This window comes from Frieseomelitta varia, unplaced genomic scaffold (genome assembly GCF_011392965.1).
Source record: "Frieseomelitta varia isolate USP_RPSP 00005682 unplaced genomic scaffold, Fvar_1.2 scaffold_447, whole genome shotgun sequence".
NCBI lineage: Eukaryota > Metazoa > Arthropoda > Insecta > Hymenoptera > Apidae > Frieseomelitta > Frieseomelitta varia.
This window is the reverse complement of record NW_025110198.1, coordinates 288218-313684: the sequence shown is the minus strand read 5'-3', so window position 1 is coordinate 313684 and position 25467 is coordinate 288218. Positions and strand designations below refer to the sequence as shown.

Sequence of the window (25467 nt, the reverse complement as noted above, 5' to 3'; positions counted from 1 at the left end):
TTAATTCCGCCGTCTGCGCGAGGAATCAATTCGAGTGTTCGAAAGTATGGAAATCAGCGGGGAACTCATTAACGATTCTGATAGCGAAGTTACACGTGTGGCGAGTAACTTGTAATTTGTTACGAAAAATATATAAAAATATATAAAAATATATCGGCGTGGCAAGTTTAAATAAAAGGAACTCCGAATCGCGAGATCGATTCACTCGCAGAGCCTTTATATTAGATCATCCCAATGAGTACAGTACGCAATCGTGATCGTTGGTATACTAGACGAAAATAAGAAATTACTCAACGAATAACAAACGAATTATTTTCCATACTTTTTATAATTTATTAAAACCTTGCGTTACAATTTTGTAAAATCCCTAAAGACAATGACACTTTCGTTAATTTATTTGAACTCGGTAGAAGACGAATACAAGGAATTAGTTGTTGAAAATCGACTAACTAGCGGCTAACAAACTTTTCATTCCAGGTTCATAAAACTTATGCTACACAGTATAACTTTGAACACAGTTCGCAGGATAGCCTGATACGTAGATATGATATCATTGACAGGCGATAGATTACCGGCCATTGATCGCTACGTACAAAGAAATCGATTATACGACCTTGCGAGTAACACGTATGGATATTCGCAAGAATGTGTGCGCGCATGAAACGCCGGTCCCGGCAAACTATAACACAACTGGGTAACTCTAGATCCTAGATGAGCGGTGAGATTAGCGCAGGAGCAGGAAGAGACCTGTTGTTGGAAACGTAAACTGAGATTGGAATCGGTCTGTCGACAGTTCGGAGGAGCCACTTGCTCCAAAATTTCTGATCCCGGCGCGATGCACTTTCGGTTGCATCCACGGTACCATATACGGACAACCACCGCGTATAACGTAAAATTTCCGCTTCGATTCGAACGAGACCTCTGTATCTATCGTTCATCGCGTTCACAGTTTCCAAGGGGAGCAACTCGACGTACGATTTCCAAAGAATAGCGACGGCATAAAGAAAAAGAGTTGAGAGCGAGTTCCTGGGAAACAGGTAACTCGATAGCGCGACAAAGAAACGTACGGGCAAAGTATGGGCAAACGTGCTGCGCTAGGTAGATAGGTGCAAGTGATTTTCAAAGGACGAGCCAGGTGGTTGCACTACTTTCACTGTTTCCAGAGGTCTGGCGGTGGCAGGGTAGGTCGTTCGATTGAGCGACCACGCGCGTTTCCACAGGGCCGACGACGAGTATCGCTTTGTAACACTTTCACGATGCAATTACGCGCTGGTGTGCGCAGAATGTTCCACGGACTTGCTCCGGACTGGATCGTAACGCGGCGCGGCGCGGCATATCTAACAACTCGGTGCTTGAACGCGTACACAGGCTCGACCATGATAGCCGCGCGCTACGCACGTCTCTAATAATACCAGTAATCATAATTAATCGCTCGAATCCTCTCGATGCCTGGAGAGGAGGTTGCTTCCACCGACGCCAACGTTCAACGTTACGCGCGTGAGTATGTGTATAACTAGGCGAGCGAAACGGAGACGAGATTCTTTGTACACGTAATAAGGCTCGCTCCTCTGGTTGGCCGTGTTCTTGCCAGATTCTTGGCGCAGACGGTCGTTTTCGTCTAACGGTTCGACGATTATCGGGCAGATCTGACGGGCAGCGGATGGTGCTACCAGCGTGAAGACAAACATCGGGAATCCGTTCTCACCGCGTCTTTGGGAGCGCGAAAGGAAAGAGGGACACACGCGCCGGTACCGGGAGAGCAAGAAACGTTATGTACCACGTATTAGCGGCTTTCAGACGGAACTCGAAATCGAGGCTAATTACCACGAGTGTCTCCGGCAGGACTTTGTACGCCAGAAAATGAAATTATGCTGAAAACGTCTGTCGATCACGACGTTGGGTTACACGCGTATCCTGGCACAGTCCTCCACATCACGTACTCTCGCGCGATGCTGCGAAACGCAAGATTATGCAAATTAACCGCGCTTCGGCGTACAAAGTAGCGTCTCGAGCTAATTGTTAACTGGCGATTGTTAATTAAACGATTCGTAGGCTCGCCTGTAATCGGCGTAACGCGAGTGCATGCTTGGGAAGGACAAAAAGCAGGATTTCTAGAATTTTGTCACGCCCGGAGACGTGACGAGTTCGATAAGCGGAGGTCGAGCACGTTGGGAACCAGGAGCTACCTGTGCCAACAGGTAGACAGACCGTAGGGGCTGCTGGTATTATTGTTCAACTGCCTGTCGTAAAAGTTACCATTCTACCTGGTCAACCTCAGAACATAAACCATTTTTCACCTCGCCAAAATTCGGTTACGCTATAACTATCTTCCTTGTGAAAGAGTAGTGTTATTGCAGCAAAGAACTGACTTGGTTAACTGTGAAACTAAAGGAACGACAACTCCAAAACTTGAGAAATTCGAGAAAATCTCTTATACCACCGTGATTCTTAAGTCTATCATAGAAAATATATAGTAGAACTCCACTTATAGTTGGAACCAGTTAAGCACGTATAATAATTCATTCTCCACACGTTTAAGTAAATTGATTCAAGAGCACTATCTAGAATTTCGCACGAGTTCACCTAAACGGAGTTTTCCTACATGCATATACATGCACGACAAGTAGAAATTTTAAGTTTTTCGACAATTTTTGCAGTTACGAAACACGGTATGCAATTACGAAATTTTGCAGTAACGAAACTTCTATTTACAATGAGATCTTGTTGCGGAGCAACATCGCAAAGCTGGCGGCGCAACTTCATCGCGGTTTAACTGGTGGTTCAATTCGCGATTCTTCGATTTCGAATGCGAGTTCGATCCGCCGTGTAATCAATTGGCGACTCTTTGTTCGCGAGATTACGCAGGATATCCCGTTGTTCAGCGGACACGAAGCACCTTTCTTCTCGTCTACCTTCTAGGAGGGCACATGATCCGTCATGACCGGTGTTTGCCCGCGCAAAATATTTGCACGAGGAGGCGAGCTCAAACACACCGGCTCACCGATGGCCTGTCATTTTCCGAGTAGTACATGTATGTATATAGCTCCGCGCGCGTACGAGCGAACCGCGTTTGGCACGTTTAGGCGCGTGCGAAAGCGCGTGTGTACACAGTCGACTGTGCACACACGCGTTACCTATGTACACATTGGCTAGCTTCGTATGTACGTGCGTCACTCAAAACTTTCAAATAGTGCCAGCGACCCCCAAAACCCTTTCAGGATTTATTTGCGTAATTATGAAATCGTCAATACACGCTGTGCAGTTTCCGTCGAGGTACAACCGGTCAAAAATTGTAGCTTAGAAAGAGAAGGACAGAAAAAAAAGAAAGAAGGAAATAAAGGAAAGAGAAAGTAAAAGAGACTTTCGACATAACCGGACTTGGATCGCTATTGTAAAATCGGACTCGCTGGTCGCTACTTCTTGCGTCGGAGAAGGTAACGCGAATCAAATGGCAAACCTGTTCGAATGGAATCTACGCTCCTGACACAGCTCGTTCCGAGGTTCAACGAATCAATGCCTTTCACTGCGAACGTTAATATCTGGTGTCGCAAGTGGCGGATAACAAACGGAAAACGAACATTTCCCTTCGTGTAGCGTCGAACCGCGATTTATCGTGACGCGATTTACAACTCGCAATACACGTAGCGATCGTAAACGTGTCTTCGACAAAATGAATTTTCGATTTCCAATGCAATTCCAATGTTCCGATTTTGTGCGTTTACGTACTGCACGACGCATTGCTCGCGAGGATTTTATAAATTAATATATAGTGCATCGTATTTACTCACCTCAGGAGCGTTGTCGAATATTTGGTGCTTGTTGCTCAATCGAAATTCCCCTGGAAGAATGCGGCGGATGTGGAAGATTGTCCTCCGACAAAGTAAAGTGTCTTGGTCGCGAACTCGTGGCTGGCGGCGATGTAGCGTTTCGATTCACAGAGAAAAACGATCGGAACGTGTTAAAACGAATGAAACGAAGCAAGAGGGTTGGGCGGAGAGGGGAAGCGATGCCGCGAAATGTTCGCTGCTCAAAAACGTCGCGACTGGCGTCGACGCGATTCCGTCGTTAAATTGTTTGTCATGGTCGATAGAGGTACACGGACGAAAGCAAGCGCCATTTTATCCCGTGCACTCGCGGCAACGCGAAAGGTGGATGGACGGTGTAGCGCGGCGACGGCTACGATGGCAGAGGTATACTCTCCCCTGACAATTCACCGAACCGCGTTCTAACTAAAATCGATCCGATTACCAGATTTTTCTCGCCGTTGAACCGTGCCTGGTTCAACGAGTCGTACACGACGCGAACGATGTATATTTGCACACTCCTCTGGTTCACCACTTTTCCCTTTATTTCTGCTTTCCTTTTTTTCTCTTTCCTCTTCTTTTCTTACACAAGTCACTACGAAACTTTATCGTTGGTCGGAGCACTTACGACCTCGTGTGTCGTTCTCGCGAGACACGCGTTCCGCTCTGTTTCTCAGCTTGCAACACAGTTTTTCGTTTACACGCGAATCACTGAATTACGTGTTCCACGCTGATTCGGTGGCGAATAACAGTCAGTTTTTTTTTTTCTTCTCTCCCTTGAACAGAGGACACGAGACGCGTCGCGGATTAGAGCACGTCCACCGTGTGCTGCGAGAGAACACGAACTAACGCGGCGAGCCGAGACGAGCCGAGGTCGCTCGGCTAGTTTCACCGAACCGCTATTCGGCCGGTTTACAGCAGCGCCGCCACCGGGGCTGCACCCTTACCGTCCATTTTCCTCGATCGCTTCTGTCTCATTCCTAACTGAAATTTCCGCCTCGATCGCACTCCGATCGGTGCTGCGATCGTCCCACGTTTTCCTTCGTGCTGTTCCCTGATTTTATTCTTCAATCTTCTTAGCTCGTTGAGAAAAAGATGTGAGCAGACTCACGACCGAGCGGGGTCATTGATTTTTTGAGCCCGTCAAGTGTAAGCCGCGCGCATGCGCAATCGCGCCGGCGGTATGACAGCGGGCGTTCTCATACACATCCGCAAAGTTCCGGACTTGAATTCCTGGTGACTTTAGTCGACGGCGACCACGACGAAACATCGTTTAAAATTTGCCTCGTTCCCCTTTGTCGTCTACCTTCTCCTTTTTTCGGGAACTTGGTAATCGAACCGCTCCCTCGCCGTATACAGAAGCCATAGATCTTCTAACCTGGGCGACCTGTACGATTTAAAAATCGCAAAAAATGATGTAATTATCTTTACTCGTACAGAAAATATATTCGTGAATGCAAACCTCGACAACGTAAATGATGTTTTGTCATAAATGACACGCAATGCTTGATCACTTACTTGTAATTGTCTAATTAATTAGCCACGCGACGAATCCGTTGCTCTTTCGAAAATCAGCCATCCACTGTCACGTGATCTGTTGCAATGCAAACTGGGTAATTTCTTGCAACTTGAAATCACGTGATCGATTCCTATGCATCATGGGTAATTTATTGCAACTTTGGTTTTCTAGAACTTGTCGATCACGTGATCGATTCGAAATGCATCATGGGTAATTTATTGCAACTTTGATTGTTGCAAGCGTATTCATCATCGGTCGGGCTGTCGCTGTCAATGTTTTCGTTACCGAATTAAAATCCGTGTTTGTTCCCACCGTGTTATTTACGAATACTGCTAGTATGTGAGAGTGTTTCATTTAGAGTGTCTACAACTGATGCAAATTGTTTTTATTGAGATATTGAAAACTGTAGACGACTAACAGAATGCTTCGTAAATGCTTCATTTTCTATGTAAGTATTTCTATGTAAATATTTGCGTTTATATAAAGAATTTAATTATGAGATATAAAAATATCTATATAAAAAAATATCATTTATATAATAAAAATATCATTTTATGATCAGTGAGAATTGATCCGTCATTCAATGCGACAAAAGATTACGCGCGGGAATGAAACAACACTCCAAGAGCAAGTTTACCTGGCCAAGCTTGTTATCTCGCCAATGTTGTACATATTTTTATCTCATCGACCACAAATTCCCAGAATTGGATAACAACTGCAGTTCATCCGACGCGAATCTACTGTATGATTGTTATTGGTAAGTGCGACCTTTTTTTTGTAATATTTTTGTATGGCAATGTATACGCAGCTGTTGTCATCACATAAAACAAGTCGTGAAAACATTCTTTCCAATAGTTTCTTATTTCATCAGCACTGTACACGACAAGATCTAACCACATTATTATATTATATTAGTAAAATTTAAAACAATAACATATTACATTAAAACTACAGGACAGGAAATTAATTTATATAAATGACATTAACGAAACACGGAGAATATTCAGAGAAGAAATAGGAAGTTCAATGGACGATAGAATTATTGGCAGTTGATAGAAAGATAAGAGGATTAAGAGCGTAGGACAAAATCAAGCGGAAAATGATTGGAATTGTTCGCAAACGAACTTTCGTTGGCGGATTGCGAAGGCAAAACTGTCTATCGGTTCGTTTGGAAGCCCAGTGACGAGGTAATCGGTCGACCGATCAAGATTCTCCGTTCGCCTTTCTATGTCGCCGCGGTGAAGAGCATAGACGGACGGCTATTTCCGCATGACATCACACCGCCCGCATTTAGGAGCACGATTTTCTATTTTCTTGTCGGTCTACATTGGTGGCCCGTGAAGACTTGCAAGGTCAGCCCCACCGAGATGCGCCCGAGAACACACTTTTTTATTCCCTTTCTTTTCTTTTCGTCTCGTCTCGCGTCCCTCTGGTCTTCGTCGCGTCACTGTTACATCTTTCCACACGCTGATTCGCAAAAACGTCTTATTAAAGCCGGTGTGTTGTGCTGCGAAATTTCCACGATTAGGCAGGCCGCATTGCCGCAGTGGCACACGTGTTGTTTCTTCTCGTCTTCTGTAATAGAGGCTGGCAATCTGGCCTTGTTCCACGCAATAGCCAACGATCTCGCCTAATCGAGAAATAATTGTACGAATTTGTTCGAGGGCCGGCGAACGGTACAGAAAAGAAATCCTTGCATTCTCGTTCGCCTGCTGCCTCTCGGAGCTGTTTTTTTTTTTTTCTTTTTCCTTTTTACCAATTCATTACTCTCAGATGAAACAATGGATTCGGCGAGACAAAGGAGCGGCTGCTCTTGCTTGGCACCAGTACCGTTTCTCGCGCTAACAAACTTAGCCGTTCGTTTGCGGAATTAGAAATGAACGTCCGCGTGAAAAGAAAATTCGTGACCGCTGCCTTTAGCCGTGGATTTAGAATTGCCTGTGGAATTGTCTTCCGGTCTAACCAGAAGGATTAACGAAGAATAATTTTTAACTCACATTTCAATCTATGTGGTCTATGGAATATTAAAAATTCTAATTTACGTATGCAATATCGAATCTTTACTACACTGTCCAAATGAATGTTGCGTACTGTAAACTTATTCGTTCGATTGTTTAGAGAGTTTATATCTGAGTTCAACCGGTGTTCATTATCCGAGACGATCTTTTGATCGATATGTCCTGCTAATAACGTAGGTCCACGCGATTACAGAAGAGGATTTCTGCGTGAATAGTTGCATAATCACGGGTTATGAGCTTCATTACGTTCTTCATACGGTTGAGTCTATTATATATTTCGCAACGCGATTCATTTCATCGTATTTATCGATTTGAAGGTATCTGGTTTGATCTACTTAAGAAATTCTTTCTTTTCTTTTCACCTTTAATCGAACTTGAATGAGGTTTGATCGTTTGCTCTCGTTTATTGCACGATCCTGGCGTGTCAGTGTCAGCAATTTCAGAGGAAGACTCACGACCGTTTTCAGGTTCTCAGAAATTCTCTCCAGTCATCGGCGGGAATTTATCGAATTTCTAAGCGGACGCGCGGTGATTAATAAGTTTTTACGCGCATTACACCTGATCCCGTGGCAAATCGATTTCCGTCCCTCGTTCTTATTGTGTACGAGTATTACCTTTATGATTGTCTCACGAATTGACTTCTGTTCTTCATCCCCGCTGGAAATTCTCGGCATCTTCTACGCTATTACATTGAAAAATCAACATCTCTCGCTCCTTCCGTCGTAAACACGCGAGTAGGAAGAAATAATGGTACGTAGATATGTGTACGACAGACGAGAAGATGGAAAAGGGATTTCGGTAACGTAGGAGGACGCAACGAGAAATAAAAAAAAGGAAAGAAACATGTTAAACCAAGGGTCATAAAAATCCGAGACGCAGGTATAAACCAACGATCTACAAGTCCGTGCGAGGACGATTCTAATCTGTACACGTTGTTAGAATAGCAGGAGTCGAAGCTCCGTGACGGAAAGCCGGAGAGAAGCGCTGGAGAAAAATAGTTAGACAATTCAGCTTGTTAGAAAATCAGCGGAATGCAACGCTCGCAGGAACAAAAGGGAAAAGAAAATGGTTCTCATAGGAATTTTTAGAGCACGACATCCACGCTGTCTAAAGTTTTGGTCTTCTTTTAATAGCTTCGAGCTACTTCTGAAATTTTTACAAAGAACTCCACCCTCTCAGTGATATACTAACGACGACTAATTTTATCCCTTTGAAAAATTCTTTTCCGTGGATACAGCGCGGTGGTTAATTCTTCCTTCTTTCTAAAAAAACAGAGGAGCTTTTACATGTCATGCCATTTTTGGGTATCGTGAATGTAGCTCCAGGGTTTCTTGCTCGTTGATTCATGCTTTACACCGACATTTTTATTTGGTCACCGTTGTCAAAAGATATATTCGTCGCGGGGAAGTGACAGTAAAAACAGGCTGGAAACGTTGATCCGTCATACGTGTCTTAGGAGGTAATTAATAGAGGAGGGTTCGGTATGGCTCGTTCGCTCAAGTCATAAATTCTGTGGAAGGTCGGGAGTGAACGACGCATAAATTTCACTTGGACGCGACAAACGCGCGTTCGTACCAGCGCGCGTGATTTCGCGAATTGAACGGTGGGGAGCGTTCGAGCTAATGGTTTCGTAATTGAATAAATGTGGGCGATTAGTCGTGCAGCCACCGAGACGATTAACGAGCTACCGTCTAAATAACCGTTCGGTTTACTGAAAATCGAATTTAGTGTTAATCGGTATTTAATTTAAAATACCGATTAACGCTAACAGATTTATCTTTCTCATCAGTCGCGCGACGATCGGATCTATCCTCGTATTAATTCATAATTCTCGTTAGTCTCGCGGGTGATCTTGGAACATTTCAGAGGTTACTGACTCTTCGAGAGTCTCGCCGGCACACCCTATTATCGAACAAGAGTTTTATTTTTTATATTTAGGCACAGATCGTTGCACGTTGCCCGCGATACAACGACAATACATCTGCGTAACCGAAAAATGAGAGAAGAGTTTCAGTGAAAACAATGGACGTAGAAATAGCGTGTACGGAATGTCTCCGTAACCTTATTTCTTCTTGAATCTAGCCTTCTTCGATACCACCACAGTGTTCGACGGAGACTTTGGATTTGATTGATTTTTATGTTTTTTGCTCTCCATGTGTTGGGCAAACGTACTCTCGGAGTTTAATGATACATTGCACGGTGCACAATAATACTGGCCTGCAAACAAAACAATTTGCTAAAGGATATAACTATCACTGCTACGAGATTACGCGTCGTTTAAAAATGCGAGTAGTCGTCCCTACCTGATGGTGTTCGATAAATAGAATAATCTATAGGTACAGGAATAGTAGGAGTCACCTCGCTCTCGGTAGCTAAAAAATTCATAGGATAAATATTGCCACGAATCAATGTATATCCTTGTTCATAAGTATCGAGAGTTGCATCTCATCAACAAACTGCGGATTTTTATCGTAAGTATCATATATATACAAGTGTCCTGATATTTATAAAGTAGATCACAGGTGAAATACTAACCTGGCTCGGGGACAGGCAACCCGTTCATCCTGAGCATTCGCAAGTGTCTAGCACCACGTTTGTGCGTTTCTAATTGGTCCTGCCGATTAGCCGAAACTCCGCACAGATCGCAACGCAACGGCGTCGGATAAGGAGGTGGTGTGTAGATGGGGCCAGTTGCTGGTGCAGGTACCGTATTGGTACCGTCAGGTACTGCCGGCTGTGCCGGTGTAGATTGCACTTCCGCCTGAAAAGCCGTTCCTATCCCGAATCGGCCGCTGGGATCTATTTGACCGTACTGATTTTGATTTTGCGACTTCTTCGACGGCCTGTAGAATTCAACGCTCTGGTATGACGATCTCGGCTGACACAGCTATCTTTCTAAGAATAATTTGAGACAAGTATACATCTCTGTACCTCGCACGACGTCCGCCGTTCGCTGCTCTAATATGTTTTTTACCAGCGTAGTGTTGTGTCGCATCCGTTTGCGACGTGAACCACGTTTTACAAATCTGCAAGAATCAAATAAGGCTCTGCTTGTGCAACAACGGTTTTTTGTTTCTTGTCTGTCGTTAATTTCATTCGGTAAAGGAAATTCAACTGCTTACATCACAATAGTTTTGCCAGTCGGTGGTCGTGCTACTAACTTGGCCGTCTTCGGTCTTTTGTTTCTTTACGCTTTGATTCAAAAACATAGATACCTTTTTCTGATGTGGCTTACCGTCGTAATGTAACTTAGCTTGTAACGTAGAATTCATCTGAAATCGTTTAATTTTTTATATCAACACACATATTTAGTTGGCATATTTAGTTAAATACGTGTTAGTCAAACAAGCGTGACACGACGTATTCAACGGAGTCTTGTACGTATTTTTATCGGATAAAGTAATCGAGCCTTACAACTGCATTGCACAGATCACATTTCAGCGGTTTCATTAGTGCTGCCAGTTCCCTCTGGGCGCTTGCAACTTTCTCTACGAAATAGAAATATATAAATCAATCTTTAATTAGCTAAACTGCCATAGGAATCTCAAGTCGGATTTTCTCAATGATAATTTGATGTGCATAGTGATGCCATCTATAAGTCGGACAAATTCTTAACTGAAATAAATATATTCCGTTTGCGTCTCGTATGTCGCAAATGTTCTCTAATTACCTGCATCTTGCGCAGGATCGATGAATTCGTTCTTGCGTTTGTAATACTTGTTTTTGGCTTTGTTGGAAACTTGTATCGTCGGCGATACGGCCGCCGTAGCAGCCGCCTTGTAGGTCGTGTTATACCATCGTGCATAAAGGTCCGACGTGTCGGCGTCTGTAGGTATCCACCAGGGAGTAGTTGGTTGTCCAGGCGTTTGTGGCTGCATCGCCGGATGCATGATATAGGATGTTGGCACAGTAATGTTTGGAAACGACGAGGCCGTTGTTTGAATCGTCGTTAAATTTCCCGCTGTTTCGCTGGTCGATAAATCGGTCGTTGTTGCTTTTGTTGCTACAGGTTGCTGTTGCTCCGTCGTAATTGGTAGGTTGTTGCTTTTCGACGTTGTAACTGGAGGTGGAGGTGGTGGAGGTGGTGGCAGAATACATTCTAGTCCTGTATTACACACACAAATGGAAAATTTATTTCAACAATAACGAAAACTTTTGTGGACGGTTCATAAAACGAAATGCTGAAAGAACTTTCGTTAATTGTTGGATTTATGGCGTTAATAAAATGACTGAACGATTTTAAGCACGTTTCAGACACGCATAAAAATGTGCGAATAAAATACACCGAAAATAAAAAGTAATAAAGTTCGAAGAAGAGAGGCGTATCGATGTAATTTGCTCGAAGATCAGATTTAATCGCGTGCCTGGCTGTGACTAATTTCACTAATTTTGAGCAAGACTGCGAACGTAAAACCCGTAATGTTGGTAATTTTTATTTGCAACGTGCAAGATACATTTTCCAAGTAGTTGTGGACGACAGTAAGCGCATTTTACTTATCGAATGAGTGTTGTATGCACTCTACACCTCAGGATCGAATAATCTGCTTTAGTACTGGCGATTAATTTTGTACCATCGAGATAACAGGAATAATATATTGGGCAAATTTGACGAAAAAGTTAGTATCGCGCATAGGAAGTAAAAGTGGATGGTAATGGCCAATGCAATATTCATAAAATATCAGCGATCATATGCTACGCTTAAATGGTAAAGCAAATGTTTATACATGTATTACTGATACTATATTTGATATAGCATAATGCATTTATATTTGTATCGCCATTTAATTAATTACGATTTATCGATAAATTTCGATTCCATTCATAAATTTTGCATTTTCGCACAAAAACGACAGAGGTGTGTCACACCGTTGCATTGGTATGTACGTGTTTGTTATTTTATATTTTAAGCTGTCAGCTGATTTCGACAGTGAAATACTAAATTTTTTTTGACAGTGAGCACAGAAGTATTCGACAGTTAACTCATCTTTCTATTTCACGTGTCCGATAGAGTGCAACACGGGTGTGCTTTGAGTAATTGTTTTGATAATTGACTGATATAGACATATCAAAAGTCACATCCGGTTATTTGTAATAGAATCCGTTATACTATACAGCGTATGATGCATGTGTCTACAGTGACGTTGTTCTATTCGTAAAAAATGTTTTGTTATAAATGTATCAATGTCAACGTGTCGAATGTTGGGTACATATTTTCAACGTTCGATATGTTCGGGAGATTCACACAAGTTTGCATATTTTCGATACACTAGATTCACTAGGGCATATGCCTCTACAACGTGAATCAATGAGGAAAATTCTTTCCTAGGATAGGAACTCACCCGGTATTTCTGGATTTTCGATGATCTTCGCACTAGACATTTTGCAGCGTAAATACCGCGATATTCTCTATTATTGTTAGAGAAAACTTGACGGCGCGCGATAATTACGGCGCGATAAGAAAGCTCGTTTTCGTTCGCTTCACACTCGCGAATTAGTTTTCTGTCTGTAGTTTTACATTTCGCACGATTCGTTGGAACATGGTATCATTACGATTCATGTATTATGGTTGACTGTCAATTATTCAATGAAATACAAAAGTTTGTGAGGTTAATAGGCGAGTTTGACAAGCGACCCGACGACATTACGCGATATTGAACTGTGATGCAAGATGGCTGCTAACACTACGTTCGTCGGTCGTGGACTATCCAAAATTATTCGAATTGCCACAGAAAACAGAATTTTTTATGGCCAACTTGTTAAAAGTCGTTTAGTCTGGAAGGATGGAGGAAAAGGCTGAGCTTCTAGCATGTCTCGAGGAAAAAATAGAGAGTGGCAAAGCCACGATAGACCGACTGAAACTTGTGACAAAGATTGACGGGATTGAAAAACTTATACGAAAGATTCAACAAGAAATTAGATTTTTAGAAAAGGTATGTCACTTTGAAGTTACAATTAAAATTTCATTCATTGATATAGGTGTATTTTTCACATGAAGTTGGGTACTAATTATATGTATCTATAATTGGGCAAGTTGTAAAACAATTCATTGTAGTTGTTTCTCTTAATCTTGTTGATTATAAATATGAAAGGTTGTTGAACTGTTTTATATTTTTAAATTAAAAAAATCAGGATTATAACTATATACTATTCTCAATAAAGGTACAATCTACAGAGAATGTAAAGAAAGAACATCTACAAAGTACAAATTTGATTCATTTGAATGCGATTGTAGCACGACTTTTTTGTGCTAATGAACCCACCAATATTATGAAACCTTTTAAGTATCAAAAATCACGTTTAGAAGTAGATATTGTATGCGATGGTGGTGCATCATGGATAAAGGTTATCGCTAGAAATGCTAGAGCTCTTACAATGATTTCAATGGGTAACGGAGAATATGGGCAAAAATCTGTGCTTGATCAAGCAATGAGTTACTTGGAATGCGCAAAGTGTTATCCATATTTGTATAGGCCACCTGACGTTATATTCCATTTTGCTTATGGTATAGAAATTCCATTAGCTACACGTTTGGAACATATGGGAGTAATCATTGAAGGAGATAAGATACACTGTGAAGATGTAAAAAATATAGATATACATGGTATTAATGTTTTCTTAATATGGTAAATGCATGAGTATGTATAATACCATTAATTAAGGAATGATATTCATGGTTGTATCTGTTCTTCTGGAGATAGATAGCGAGGACAGATTTTCAACGTGGATGCATTCGTTAGAATCTACTGAGGAACCTTTGGATGAATACAAAAAGAGCATAAAGTCAAATCTAGAAACTTTAAATACATTTTCCCTTAAAACCGAAATAAATGTTCTTAATTTGGATGTGTCAACGTTATTAGCATACGTGACAAATATGACCAATGGATATGATCATTTTATTTATCGTGAACCTTTACTCACACAACAAGCAGAAATGGAGAGAAAACATCCAGTGAAACCAATTTTAGAGAATTTATTCAAGGGAAAGGAACTGATTGTCTGTCAAACTGCTTATGAAAATTTTATGAACATTGTAGATGTTATTGGTGGACCCAAAGAGACTCTTAGGGCAAAAGAATTACTGAATAAAGTTCAAATTGTTAAAGATATATCAACGGGCAGAATAATGGAAAAGCTTAGTCTGGGTGGTAAAATTAAAGATAGATCTAGATTGGTTTTTGCAACGGGGGAAGATATGAAAAGCATTACAGTATCAGCAAATGAGGGGTTTGTTAGAGCAGCACGTATGCAGGTATAAGTATTTATACTATAAAGTATAACAGTTTCAAACAATTCCAGTAATAAATTTTTTCAGGGTATTGAGTGTACAGTCTTTCTGCATGAGCCTAGATCTCTTTCAGAGATTAAAGAAGGTTATGCAACAAAAATAGGTTCATCTTGATACCAGTTAAATACATTTAGATTATTACAAAAGAAATATTCAGGCTACATAAGAAATATTTCTATTTACTATTAGGCTTGGTAATTAACGCGCATGTCCATACTTTCTTCAAATTCTGTAAAAAAAATTAAGTAAAAATTAGTTTTAACAAAAATGTTCCCAATGTAAAAAATGTTGAGTATACCATTAATAAATTTGTTGAAATGTGGATTTCTCTCTTTTGCTAACTGAATATATTCTTTATATTTGATTTCATCTCCAAGTTGTTTATAACATTTAGCACTATTTAGGAGTGCCTTCAAGTTCGTGTTATTAACTTTTAATGCCCATTCGCAATCGGCTAAGGCTTTTTCGAATAATCCAAGCTGAATATATGACAAAGCTCTATTATTCCATAACACAGTCGAATCTTTTCGTTGTTCAAGTGCTTTACTGTAATATGTTACCGCTTTTTCGTAATTTTTCTCCTTAAATGCACCATTACCAATTGTTTTCAATGTTTCTGCACGTTCGTTTCTAATCTTTCGGTTCTCTGTCCTCTCTTTCGCATCTTTTTCCACGCTTCTCATGAACGCTTCTATGTAAGAAAATTTCAATTAGTATGAAAGTGCAGAATACAAGGATGATTATTCGGTACCTTTAGACATTTGTTCTTCAGTAGAATTTTCATTGATTGAACATTTGTTAATCACTGTACGATTCATTTTTATTTTTAATTCAGTATCATCGCATATATTCTTTTCTGATCGTTTCTCTAAAATTTCGTCAGCCAATATTTGTCCGTGCTTTTGTTCTTCAGGATTAGGAGATGCCAACTTTTTCACAATTTTTTCTTAAAAAATTAGAACAAAGTAAAGATTGTGTTCTTAATCCTTAAAAAGAAAATAATACTTACCAACTTCAGTAACGCGATGCATGAAGTTCTGAAATTCTTCTTCCGTTACATGTTTATCAATTGTTAAGTCATCTATAATTTGTTGGCCTTCCGTTATCTTTTTGTTCAAATTACTGTGATCTATTGTCTGATCCATATTCTAAATATTTTTTAATAAAAATAATTAAAAGAGATTGAGCTAATCATGAGAATAACTAGGTTGAAAGGTAATGAAAGGTTTCCATAGAAACATGTAACATAGTAACATAGATTACACATATGTGGAGTGGTTTAGATGATTAAAGAAACATAAACTATTTATTTTCAATTAATTTATTACAAAATGAACAAGATCATGTAAGAAAGTAACAAGATGATGTACTGTCGTTAATTTATATATGTTAAAATTTCATAGCTTTTTCTATTAACACGTTGATCGCTACATTTCTATCCTATTAGATAGAATTACATAAATAATTTGTAACAGTTTTCATTAATATATTTAATATATTAATGCAACATATAAATGCATGTACATATAACATATGTACTTTGTTTTGTAATTATAATTTTCTTCTATAATTTTGTACAATATTAATTGAAAAAATTTAACCTTATAGTCTATTTTGTTAGCTTCGCAGTATGATAATATTCTAAAAAGAAATGAAAAGGAAGAGTTTCAATTTCAATTATGTTGGAGAAATAAATTTATTAATTATAAATTAAACTGAGCCCAAATATATATTGAGCCTTAGAAAAAATAGACAATCAACGTGTTAAAGAAATATTGATAATTGCAAAAAAGTCTTATTCAGTCTAGGTGTTATATTCAAAGAAATATATTAATTTCAAATTTAAGACATGTTTGTTTTATCTTTTAACCATTAGATCCTTTTCTTGAAGGATATTCTGAAAGTGTTCCTGTATTATAATATTTTTGTTCCATGTTTGTAACAGAAAACATTTGCGATGGTCCCATAATAGTCTCTAAATTCTCATTTTCAATTTCTTCAACTTCAAGGGGGTCCATATCCTCATCTTCTTCTACTTCAAATATATCTACTTCATCTTTTATATAAACTGCACACTTCATAGATTCATTGCTTTCTGAATTAGTCCTATGTTTCCTTTTGTCTAAGGGTTCATTTCTTTGATACTCTTGATTACTTATTGATGACTTTCCAGCTGTAATTTCAACTTCATCCATAATACATAGTTTTTTTAAAGGCAAAGATTTATCTTTCGATATAGCAGATAGAACATGAGGCCAACTAATAATAGGTTCAGAAGTGTCTTTTTTCTTTTGAGCTGGTGGATTGGAAATTCCTCTACTGGTGCTTGGCATATCGTTAATGTCTACAATACTGATTCCAGATCTTCCAGTGTCTAAACGTTGACTTAATAAATTAATGTTACCCTCTTCACTTTTCTTGGTAGTTTCTAATGGTACTTTATTCCTATTTTTGTGAAGATGACTAGACGATGGAAACTTTGTCGATTGGCTGTTTGTCTTATTTTGTGGTCTTACATTAGGATCATGCTCAGGTACTGTTTTGGTAGATAAACCTTTCGTTTCTTCAATTTTTATACGAGATACCGTGGTCGTCTTTCTGGATGCATCATGAGGTGTGTTATTCGATTCTCCTACCAAAACAGAAGTTTGAATATGCCGCAATCCAGTGACTTCCAAAATTTCGGCCAACTTTAACAGCCTTCTAACCTCACTTTGGACTACTTGTATTTCACCGCAATACATGAAATTGACGATAGTCTTAAGATCATCTGCTTCAATATCGTGAAGAATAATCATAGGGTGAGGATGATCGTTGGCAACAAGCAAACGACGAAAGAATGAACTCGAGTTGGCCAGTACCATTTTGTGACATTTTAAAATCGTCCCGTCTTTACATACTAAAGAAAGATCTACAAACTGTTGCTTCTCGTAGCATGTATCGAGGGAAACCGCCAAATGCGATGGGAAACTGTGCCACTTTAAACTTAACACTGTCTCTTCCCTCATCTTGAATATTGTAATTGATAGCTTTCGAATTTCACGTAGAACTCACGGTACACGACTTTCGTTTATAACAACACACTCGCCATGACACGTGCCGCTGTCATCGCAACTACGTTTTAGGCAGTTCTACATTCCAACGGACAGAATATTTTTTAACGTATTGAAGACAAATTGGAAACAATGTTGAATTTACAATGATCGATTTAATATCGCGTGCAGAGTACCTTTCATACGATGTAGGTCCGCTTAAAAACGTTGGAATTCTATGCTTTTTGAAGAAAGTTGAGCGGAGATTCTACTTTTTAAAAATAACCCAACAAATCGATTTTCGTCAGTTGACTGTCAGATTTATGTAGAAGGTGAGGAATATATTATTGCCCTAGTTACTTGATCTAAAAATATTTATTCGTTACAAATTTGAGACGGTGCTCGAAATTGCAATCGATTTTTCAGTATATCGGTTAAACGCAAAAATTCAAATTAAATTTAAATAGACACGTCGAACATAATTGTTATCTTTTATTAATTTGTTTTATTGTTCTTTTTTTTGTAGCTAAATTATTTAGAAATAATTGGTTTAAACAGCTGCTGTGCGAAATTTCGTTTTGATTGTCGCGCCAATGGATGTGCACCATAGCGCCACCTCGATGTCTCGAAATCGAAGTGCATTCTGCGATTCTCGATGCCAATTGAGTTCGATAAGTGTAAATGGTCGTTTAATAACAGATGATTGAACGCGTTCCGCGGTGCGGCCTAGCATTTATCTGTCAAAACTGGTGACGACCGGCCGATCGGCAATGAGCCGGCTTATACGTGCCTATTGATCGTTTCGCTCTAAGGTTTTAGGTTATCTGAACGAGTGCTTTGATGAGAGACGTGCGTGTAGATTCCGTGCGTTCAGCATTACGTTTTGCGAGTGGCATACACACATCGACCGTGAGTGTACTTTGAGTAATACTGTTAGTTATTATGTGATCGTGAGTCGTGAGTCGTGAATCGAGAGGAGAAACGCAGAGAGAAACAAAGAGCAAGCGTGGGCATGATCAGGGAAAAAGGAAGGAAAATGCGAGACATTAGAGTTAATGTTTTCTGCTATCTCATCGTGGCACTGCTTTTTCTAGCGCCATTCAATCACGCAGGTAAGCATGGATTCTTCGAAACGATTTGCAGTTCGTTTGCCAGTAAATTGAGCTTCTCTGTATCAAGTGTGATCAAAATTGGTTCGTTTAATCGAACCATTGGGGTCACCCCTGTAAGGCCACAATAGCCTCCTTCCGCTTTTTCTTCGTCTCTCCCTTTACCCCTCTCTCGTTCTCTCTCTTTCTCTCTCTTTCTCTTTCGCGCGCCCACTCATTCTTTCTTTCCATTTCTCTCCAATTCTCTTGTTTCCCGACAGCACGTCCGTGTGTCTCTTTCCTCTCCCGATGCTTATGGTCCAGAAATTGTGCCCCCTCCGGTGTTGTGTTTTTCAGTGCTACAATGTTTCGCCGGATGGAACACGTTTCTCTCGTTTCATATATGCATATGTACATACTTCGTGCTCGATTTTTCAAACATCAATTATCGCACCTTATACCTACACGTACTGTCTCTTCCAATGGAAGATGAATGATTAATGCAGCACGTAGCAGACGCTCGTTATCGCACAATCAATTTGATTCGGTTGTTCGGTAGTTGATATATAATATAGTACTTTTCGTTCTAATTATACGTTTGGCAATTTTTTTTCTTTCCAGGCATTTCCATTTATGTACAAACAAAATATATACGTTGGAGATATGTGTTATCGTCTAGTCAGAAGGTACAAAGGTCGTTCAATATATATATCGCTTGTTCAATGTATAATTGACATGTTTAACACCTTTGTTCGTTTTCCTGGCCAAGACGTACAACGTTCACATCTGTTGAAAGAGATGAGTCAACACGATAAGAAGATGACGTATAGCGTTTAGTATTATTCATTATCAGTGCCAATATCAGTTCCAGTATTAATACTGGTATAAGTACTAGTATTAATACCACTTTTTCATTTTTTACTATTATACACGCACTCGCTCAATTGAAAATGTAACTTTATGCCTCGCATTTCGTTTCATAAGAAATAATAAACGCTCAGTTGACACATAAATGCTCTAGTGGCTGCAATTAGCTTTATTATTAGCGAATGAATAATATTTCGCGACGATTTTGTTACTCATCTTGTATTATTGTCTGACCATGGAATTTATTTTATGCGGAATTTATTATTCATGTGTTTATTGACAGCATTGAATTTTTGCATCATATTCCAATATGTGTTATTATTTCAGACAATAACTATGACTAAGTATTATTTATTATAGCATCTATGTACTCGTTAGTTTTAAATACATATATAGTACATATTATAGTATTTTACTTATACGAAGATTTAACTGTTTGAATATCAAACATGATGAAAAATACTTCATTAAATAATAAGTATACGCGTAAATTTTGTTGGCTTCTCTAATTATGCAATTTTTTTTCAGTCGAGTCTCGTTAGCAACAGGAAGAATAATCGAGTTTCTTGAATAGACGCATACATGCATAACGTAGAATTCAAATGAAAGGTCTCATTGTTCGATCGAGCTATGAATTCCGTGACGATTATCATGGAAAAGTTCATCGGCGGACATCAATGATATAAAATTAATTGCAAGAAACTGAACGCGATACTCGAAGCAAAGGCTGCGAGGCTGTTTCTAATCTTTTGAAACGTTGAGCAAAATTGCCACAAATATCGTTGCATTCTGACAAGTGGATCACACCGAGGCGGCTTATTCAATTAATACAATGCCATCGATTTAAATCAAAAGAAAGTCCGTTAATTTGCTTGACTCAACCACAGTGTAGTTAACCTCTGTATTGTAGCTGATAAAAACGAATTCGCCTCAATTAACTGATTCAGCCAATTTCGGCTCACGCACTGTCGATACACAGTCGAGCAATGATATCACTCTCTGCGTGCGCTTTGTGCCTTTTATTCAAACGAAGCGAAAAATAATCGTGATAGGAAGAGCAGATAATGACGAACTCGTGACGACGAATTATTGTTTAATTCAAGCTAGACGATCGTATCATTAGCGAAATTTTATTTTTCTCTGGCGTCTGTTATTTTGTGTCCATTTAATGCATATCGATTAATAACGATACAATAGGGGGATAGAGCGTAGAAGATAAAATATAGCCTTTGTTCGTACATATTGCGGCTCACGAGGAGAAATTTTATATATCTAATTAGCGTTAAAATTTAACACCGAATAATTTACTTGAATCTCAGCTTCTACGAATACATTTACAGTATTCTATCAATGTAATTTTGATAGTTGTGTTTCTTTACAGTGTTAATGATTCATGTAACGCGTATAATTTATTCATAAAAGGTTTATTTTATTTTTCACTCGTAAAATTAAAGCAGACGTGGAGATTTTGTTAATCCCACAAGTGCTTTCGGAGTTAGAATATTCATTACGTTGCTTATCATCGGTCGTAATTATAGTGTAGCAAAGCCTTCGTTCGTTTCGTTGTTCGCGTGCATGTGGCTGATACTCATATCTATTAACCTTTGTTTAGACGGAGTAACTAAGCTTTTTGTATCCCCTGCTTTCAGTTCGTGCAATCTTTGTAACGCGATACTGACTGGGCCTTATCTTGTACAATGTAACTTATTGATCTCGATGAGACGACGTCTGATTGAGGATGACTTCCTAATTAGTCCGAATTTTCAGCAGGGAACGTTACAAACGAATTTCAACGGTGCGACATCCACAAGGCGGAGAATCAGTGCGGCGAGAATGAAAGGTGCTTTCAAAGTACGAAGGACGAAGAGGGAGAGTGCAGATGCGAGCTAGGTTACGAATTTGCGAGAGGCCAGTGTGTCCAGCTTACAACTACCACGATTACTAGCATAACTGTCGATCAACCAGAAGTCGAAGTCAATTCAGGAGGTACATGTGGATGCCACTAGAAATACTGACGAGCGTTATAAACAGCCTTTCTAAAAATAATGCTTGCTACCATAGAGAGCAGAATATAAAATTTTCCACGATAATACTGTTTTATTATCTTTTCCTTCAGTCTGATAAATATAGCGGTTGCATTAGCTCGTTATTCATTCATAGAGCAACGATAAGATGGGGTTATCGTGGAAAAAATAAAAATGCTTAAGCAACAGATGGCCGCAGTTCTGCACGTGGATGTTACTGAATGAAATTTATTTTTACATTCTGTTTAGGTAGTTCCGTAGCCGCCGGTTTGTTAATACCGACTTTCCTCATAGTGATGAGTGTGCTGCTGTATTTCGTTGCAAGGCGATACAAATGGTTGCAACGGGTTCGACATTTTCGTCCGAATCATTACGGCAATGTCCTAGTCACAAGAGACGACGACGACGACGACGATCCACCAATACCGTAAGCAGGTGCCTAATAACAATTAATACCGTGTACAAACGTGCGAATGTTCTCATTAAAAGCGCAAACTTTCGTACGCAGAAACGCTCAGTTACACAATTTATAATTTAAAGCGACAAGCTTTGAGTTACCTTTACGAGGATCACTTTACCGAATAACCGCAATAAAAATTCTATATACCGGTTCACATTCAATTTCTTCGTCTTCTCTGGACAAGTTGCAAGAGAATTTCGATCGATTTCTCTATCGATTTTCTACACGCAATGCAGACAATGCATTTAATTGCTTATATGTTTCTTCATGTGATGGTGTAATTTCGAGGATTTCGCTGAACATTGAATGATACGCACGAAAGTTTTTTCTTGGAGCTTGTTACGCTTAGGGAACAATGTTGTGTAACTCTGTGTAAATATATGGAGCAAAGTTTAAATACGAGGTAAATATGCAAGGCAAAATATCGTCGAACTGAATTAAGAGGCTAAATGTAAACGAGTGTTAGTGTAAGTAGGTGTATTTTATGCTGATGTGCGAAACTTTCATTTCTTTCACATCAATGTGCTATTTACCATGTACGTATCTTGCGTTTACATGGCAAATACTTTTTAGAAATGGTCTTACTGACATCATTATTAAAAATTACGTAATATTCACGTTACTGTTTTTTTTAATAATGGATCGTAGAGAACATTTGCATAAAAATACTGTTACTTACACGATCACCGATTCCTATGTTTATATACGATGGTTGTAAGGGATAATTGACTGCGGTTTTAATAGTTTGTAAGAACACATTGAAAGCATAATTTTTTACGATGATATTAAGAAACTGGTCAGTAAATTTTATATAAAGTAATAAATTTGTATAAAAACGATTGTCAGTCCACCTTTCGCTGTATGCAAAATTTAGAATGAATTACATATCTATGTTCTCGATGTATTCTCCGATCGTGCAATGAAATTCATACACGTGATGCGATTAATATCCTATAATATTCATAGATTTTATATTTTTTTAAACGTATAAGAACTCTTATTATTATTTAATAGCATTGACTGTTTCCTTAGAAATTGAGGACATATACTCGGGATATTGTATCGCGTTCACGTGAATGAATTTTGATCGTTCTTTCTGAATGTCTTGTTCTTTCGAGGGTAACTCTCAAAATGGATGTAACTTTACCAAAGAATAAACGTTTCAGGATCTAAATTGACGCATACCTCTCAGTTATAAGTGAACGCGCAAAGAATCTGTGTTATATGTAATTTCATAGTTGCGATTGTGAAGTGCATCGTATATTAATATATAATTGATTAATTATGATTGAACTTTCTGCTACGTGTGAACGTAGTACATTACCTATCTACTTCACCAATGGTATTAATTACGTGTGCTCGATTTAAGTGATAATTGGAAGAGAAAAACTTTTACGCGAGAAGAATGGGCGATTCTTAGTCTTCCTTACGAATCGAAAAGAGTTAACTTTTAAATTACAAGACGTTTAGACGCTGCTGCACTCATACCAAAAGAATGTTGCATCTCTTGTCATGCTCTATATTGTTTCTTGTAATATAGCGAAAACTTGTAAATAACTTCCCGCCATTCCGCGGGTGCGTATTCTTGCCAGCCAATCATTCTCTTTCCTATAGTGTATAATCTAATCGTGATTCTAAGAAGAAAAATCCCATATACATGTAAGAAAAGAGGAATCTCTACGTGAAAGATTATTGAAGCGCGCACATTTACGAGATTTATATAGTATATGTATATACATGTATATATATATATATACATATACATGTATATATATATATATTTAACCTATTCTTGTATTCTATCATTTTTTGTACAGAACTACGCACTAGAGATTAATCGGAGCAATTAGTCGGTGCTCGGGATATATCAATTCCGATTCGTTAGGCCGTTTGGCATCGCGAGATGAGATTTGATATTTTTATAGTTCGCGAATACAAATTGAAACGGTGCGACTGGTACTAGCGAATTATCGTTTTTAAGTTACGTATTACTGGGAATTCTCTTTTGTATTTTGCGATAGAAGATGATAAGGCACCGATCGAAACGACAATGTTCATTTTCACTTGTTAACGACACGTCTCGTTAGGCAACACATCCGCGAGGGCAATTCGATTATATTCGAATGTAATTGTTGTTACCGTTTCTAATAATCGTTGCCACGTTTACGCAAAAAGTAATCGCAATATATTTTTTGAATGCTGCAATTTTGAAGTACGATTTGCTGCAGTAGTTTGAGATGGATGAGAGGAACGTTAATCGATTCCATCGTTCCTAGAGGATAATTTTTAGTTTTTGTGTACGTGGCTTTGTTGAATAAATTTTAATTCTGTGATGCATTTTTACATTATCCTTGGTGCAACATCATCGATTAATCGATGATTCTTTTGGGGAATTTGTTAGAAACATCACTCGACTTGCAAGAGTACAACACTGTCACATCCCAGGGGATGGGGCCTTTGCTATTTTTTATAAATAGCCATGGTTTCGAGGGATCGTGTTGGTAAGATAAGATAATGATAGAGTAAAGAGGAAAACGTTTCGGAGTCGCCAACCATATTCACGAGTAGAGGCTGCTGATGGTGGCGACCCCTAGTGCCAGATGCTTAGGTGGGAGAACATGAAACTTGAAGCAATTTATAGGTTGAGCATGAAAAACGGTCACCCATCCTAGGACTTGTGGCCCGCTCACTGCTTAACCTGGGTGATCGCCATCGATTCGTTAGTTGCTCCGTATCCACTGCGACTTGTGAAAATAAATGTTTAGAATTTGTATATGAGGAACAAACACTGCGGAGACTCGACACCAAATGAGACCCTTATCCCCAACATGGTTGCTAGCCAAGGAGAGAGATTGAAATTGAAATTAAAATGAAACAATGGGGACTTGAACGGGAAAATCCGCAATGACATCGGAAGCCACATTATCATCATCGATTAATCGATAATTTTCTTGGCATAAATTTGTTAGGTACAATGTTCACTCGATTACAAGAGTACACTGTGTTACACGTACAGGTTGTGCAAATTGCTTTAGAACTGAACAGTTCGCGAGAGATTTGTTTCGTTTCTCTGACAACGAAACGTCGTTTCTTCATTGTCGGTGACCAAAAGGTATCTAAAATTACATATCTAAAAAGTAAAACATATCCAATGAAGTCGTTTGATTCGTCTATTTCTAATAAATGCGTACGAAACGTGTCATCAGAATTCGGTCATCAATGACCGCAACGAAGAATTTGTAAATATTCAACATCGATAAATATGAAATAGAAAATAAATAAATTAACATTCAAATGGTGTATCATTGATTACTGGTATTCCTTTTTTAATCAACCTGTGTAGTTAACATCGAATTAATTATTTATTT

General features: G+C 39.0%; 6 protein-coding genes across 27 annotated transcripts in view; 2 read left to right on the top strand and 4 right to left on the bottom strand.

Moving 5' to 3' along the window:
* The window catches only part of LOC122532277 (ephrin type-B receptor 1-B), a 124949-nt gene extending 119783 nt beyond the window's left edge, over positions 1 to 5166 (bottom strand). For 7 of the 16 annotated variants that reach the window (XM_043660902.1, XM_043660907.1, XM_043660910.1 and 4 more), the window contains exon 1: positions 3789 to 5165. The gene's annotated coding sequence lies outside the window, so the exon portion shown is untranslated. Of the gene's footprint in view, positions 1 to 3788 lie in introns of all 16 variants that reach the window. The other 9 variants (XM_043660895.1, XM_043660900.1, XM_043660898.1 and 6 more) reach the window with 4 other exon arrangements.
* Positions 5167 to 6051: 885 nt separating this feature from the next.
* Positions 6052 to 25394, top strand: LOC122532286. 6 transcript variants are annotated; one of them, XM_043660926.1, is made up of 4 exons: positions 18799 to 19434; positions 21265 to 21314; positions 21383 to 21601; positions 21889 to 25394. In XM_043660926.1, the coding sequence occupies exons 1-4, from the start codon at positions 19382 to 19384 to the stop codon at positions 22068 to 22070; spliced, it is 504 nt and encodes a 167-aa protein (XP_043516861.1). In that variant the 5' UTR covers positions 18799 to 19381; the 3' UTR covers positions 22071 to 25394. The 6 variants fall into 6 exon arrangements, with proteins under 6 accessions (XP_043516864.1, XP_043516863.1, XP_043516862.1 ...); XM_043660929.1 differs by lacking the exons at positions 18799 to 19434; positions 21265 to 21314 and adding an exon at positions 6052 to 6079; XM_043660928.1 differs by lacking the exons at positions 18799 to 19434; positions 21265 to 21314 and adding an exon at positions 18222 to 18772 and having other exon boundaries at positions 21386 to 21601.
* On the bottom strand, positions 8449 to 12817 carry LOC122532279 (zinc finger protein 346-like). Its single transcript, XM_043660914.1, has 8 exons — positions 12680 to 12817; positions 11011 to 11445; positions 10755 to 10828; positions 10463 to 10612; positions 10272 to 10366; positions 9876 to 10183; positions 9644 to 9712; positions 8449 to 9557 (listed from the first exon to the last, which is right to left on the bottom strand). The coding sequence occupies exons 1-8, from the start codon at positions 12717 to 12719 to the stop codon at positions 9403 to 9405; spliced, it is 1326 nt and encodes a 441-aa protein (XP_043516849.1). The 5' UTR covers positions 12720 to 12817; the 3' UTR covers positions 8449 to 9402.
* On the top strand, positions 13119 to 14950 carry LOC122532281 (UPF0415 protein C7orf25 homolog). The gene is made up of 4 exons (XM_043660915.1): positions 13119 to 13270; positions 13500 to 13941; positions 14039 to 14592; positions 14656 to 14950. The coding sequence occupies exons 1-4, from the start codon at positions 13121 to 13123 to the stop codon at positions 14740 to 14742; spliced, it is 1233 nt and encodes a 410-aa protein (XP_043516850.1). The 5' UTR covers positions 13119 to 13120; the 3' UTR covers positions 14743 to 14950.
* Positions 14737 to 16118, bottom strand: LOC122532284 (tetratricopeptide repeat protein 12-like). Of its 2 annotated transcripts, XM_043660922.1 has the most exons (5): positions 15638 to 16118; positions 15380 to 15574; positions 15189 to 15319; positions 14927 to 15107; positions 14737 to 14857 (listed from the first exon to the last, which is right to left on the bottom strand). In XM_043660922.1, exons 1-5 carry the CDS (start codon positions 15771 to 15773, stop codon positions 14814 to 14816), a joined length of 687 nt encoding a protein of 228 aa, XP_043516857.1. In that variant the 5' UTR covers positions 15774 to 16118; the 3' UTR covers positions 14737 to 14813. The 2 variants fall into 2 exon arrangements, with proteins under 2 accessions (XP_043516857.1, XP_043516856.1); XM_043660921.1 differs by having other exon boundaries at positions 14927 to 15319; positions 15638 to 16116.
* On the bottom strand, positions 16166 to 18131 carry LOC122532282 (protein bric-a-brac 2-like). The gene has a single exon (XM_043660916.1). The coding sequence runs from the start codon at positions 17634 to 17636 to the stop codon at positions 16494 to 16496; it is 1143 nt and encodes a 380-aa protein (XP_043516851.1). The 5' UTR covers positions 17637 to 18131; the 3' UTR covers positions 16166 to 16493.
* Positions 25395 to 25467: the final 73 nt, after the last annotated feature.

Excerpts from the sequence above, each read along its gene's own strand:
- LOC122532286 (XM_043660924.1), top strand. The coding sequence starts at position 21,191 with ATGTGGCTGATACTCATATCTATTAACCTTTGTTTAGACGGAGTAACT. Across the intron at positions 21,315-21,382 it reads TGGGCCTTATCTTGTACAAT|CAGGGAACGTTACAAACGAA; the intron begins GTAACTTATTGA and ends CCGAATTTTCAG. Across the intron at positions 21,602-21,888 it reads AGTCGAAGTCAATTCAGGAG|GTAGTTCCGTAGCCGCCGGT; the intron begins GTACATGTGGAT and ends CATTCTGTTTAG.
- LOC122532279 (XM_043660914.1), bottom strand. The coding sequence starts at position 12,719 with ATGTCTAGTGCGAAGATCATCGAAAATCCAGAAATACCGG. Across the intron at positions 11,446-12,679 it reads CGAAAATCCAGAAATACCGG|GACTAGAATGTATTCTGCCA; the intron begins GTGAGTTCCTAT and ends TGTGTAATACAG. Across the intron at positions 10,184-10,271 it reads AACGGCGGACGTCGTGCGAG|GCCGTCGAAGAAGTCGCAAA; the intron begins GTACAGAGATGT and ends TGAATTCTACAG.
- LOC122532284 (XM_043660921.1), bottom strand. The coding sequence starts at position 15,773 with ATGGATCAGACAATAGATCACAGTAATTTGAACAAAAAGATAACGGAA. Across the intron at positions 15,320-15,379 it reads TGAAGAACAAATGTCTAAAG|AAGCGTTCATGAGAAGCGTG; the intron begins GTACCGAATAAT and ends TTTCTTACATAG. Across the intron at positions 14,858-14,926 it reads TTTCAACAAATTTATTAATG|AATTTGAAGAAAGTATGGAC; the intron begins GTATACTCAACA and ends TTTTTTTTACAG.
- LOC122532282 (XM_043660916.1), bottom strand. The coding sequence starts at position 17,636 with ATGAGGGAAGAGACAGTGTTAAGTTTAAAGTGGCACAGTTTCCCATCG.
- LOC122532281 (XM_043660915.1), top strand. The coding sequence starts at position 13,121 with ATGGAGGAAAAGGCTGAGCTTCTAGCATGTCTCGAGGAAAAAATAGAG. Across the intron at positions 13,271-13,499 it reads AAATTAGATTTTTAGAAAAG|GTACAATCTACAGAGAATGT; the intron begins GTATGTCACTTT and ends TTCTCAATAAAG. Across the intron at positions 13,942-14,038 it reads AAAAAATATAGATATACATG|ATAGCGAGGACAGATTTTCA; the intron begins GTATTAATGTTT and ends TTCTGGAGATAG.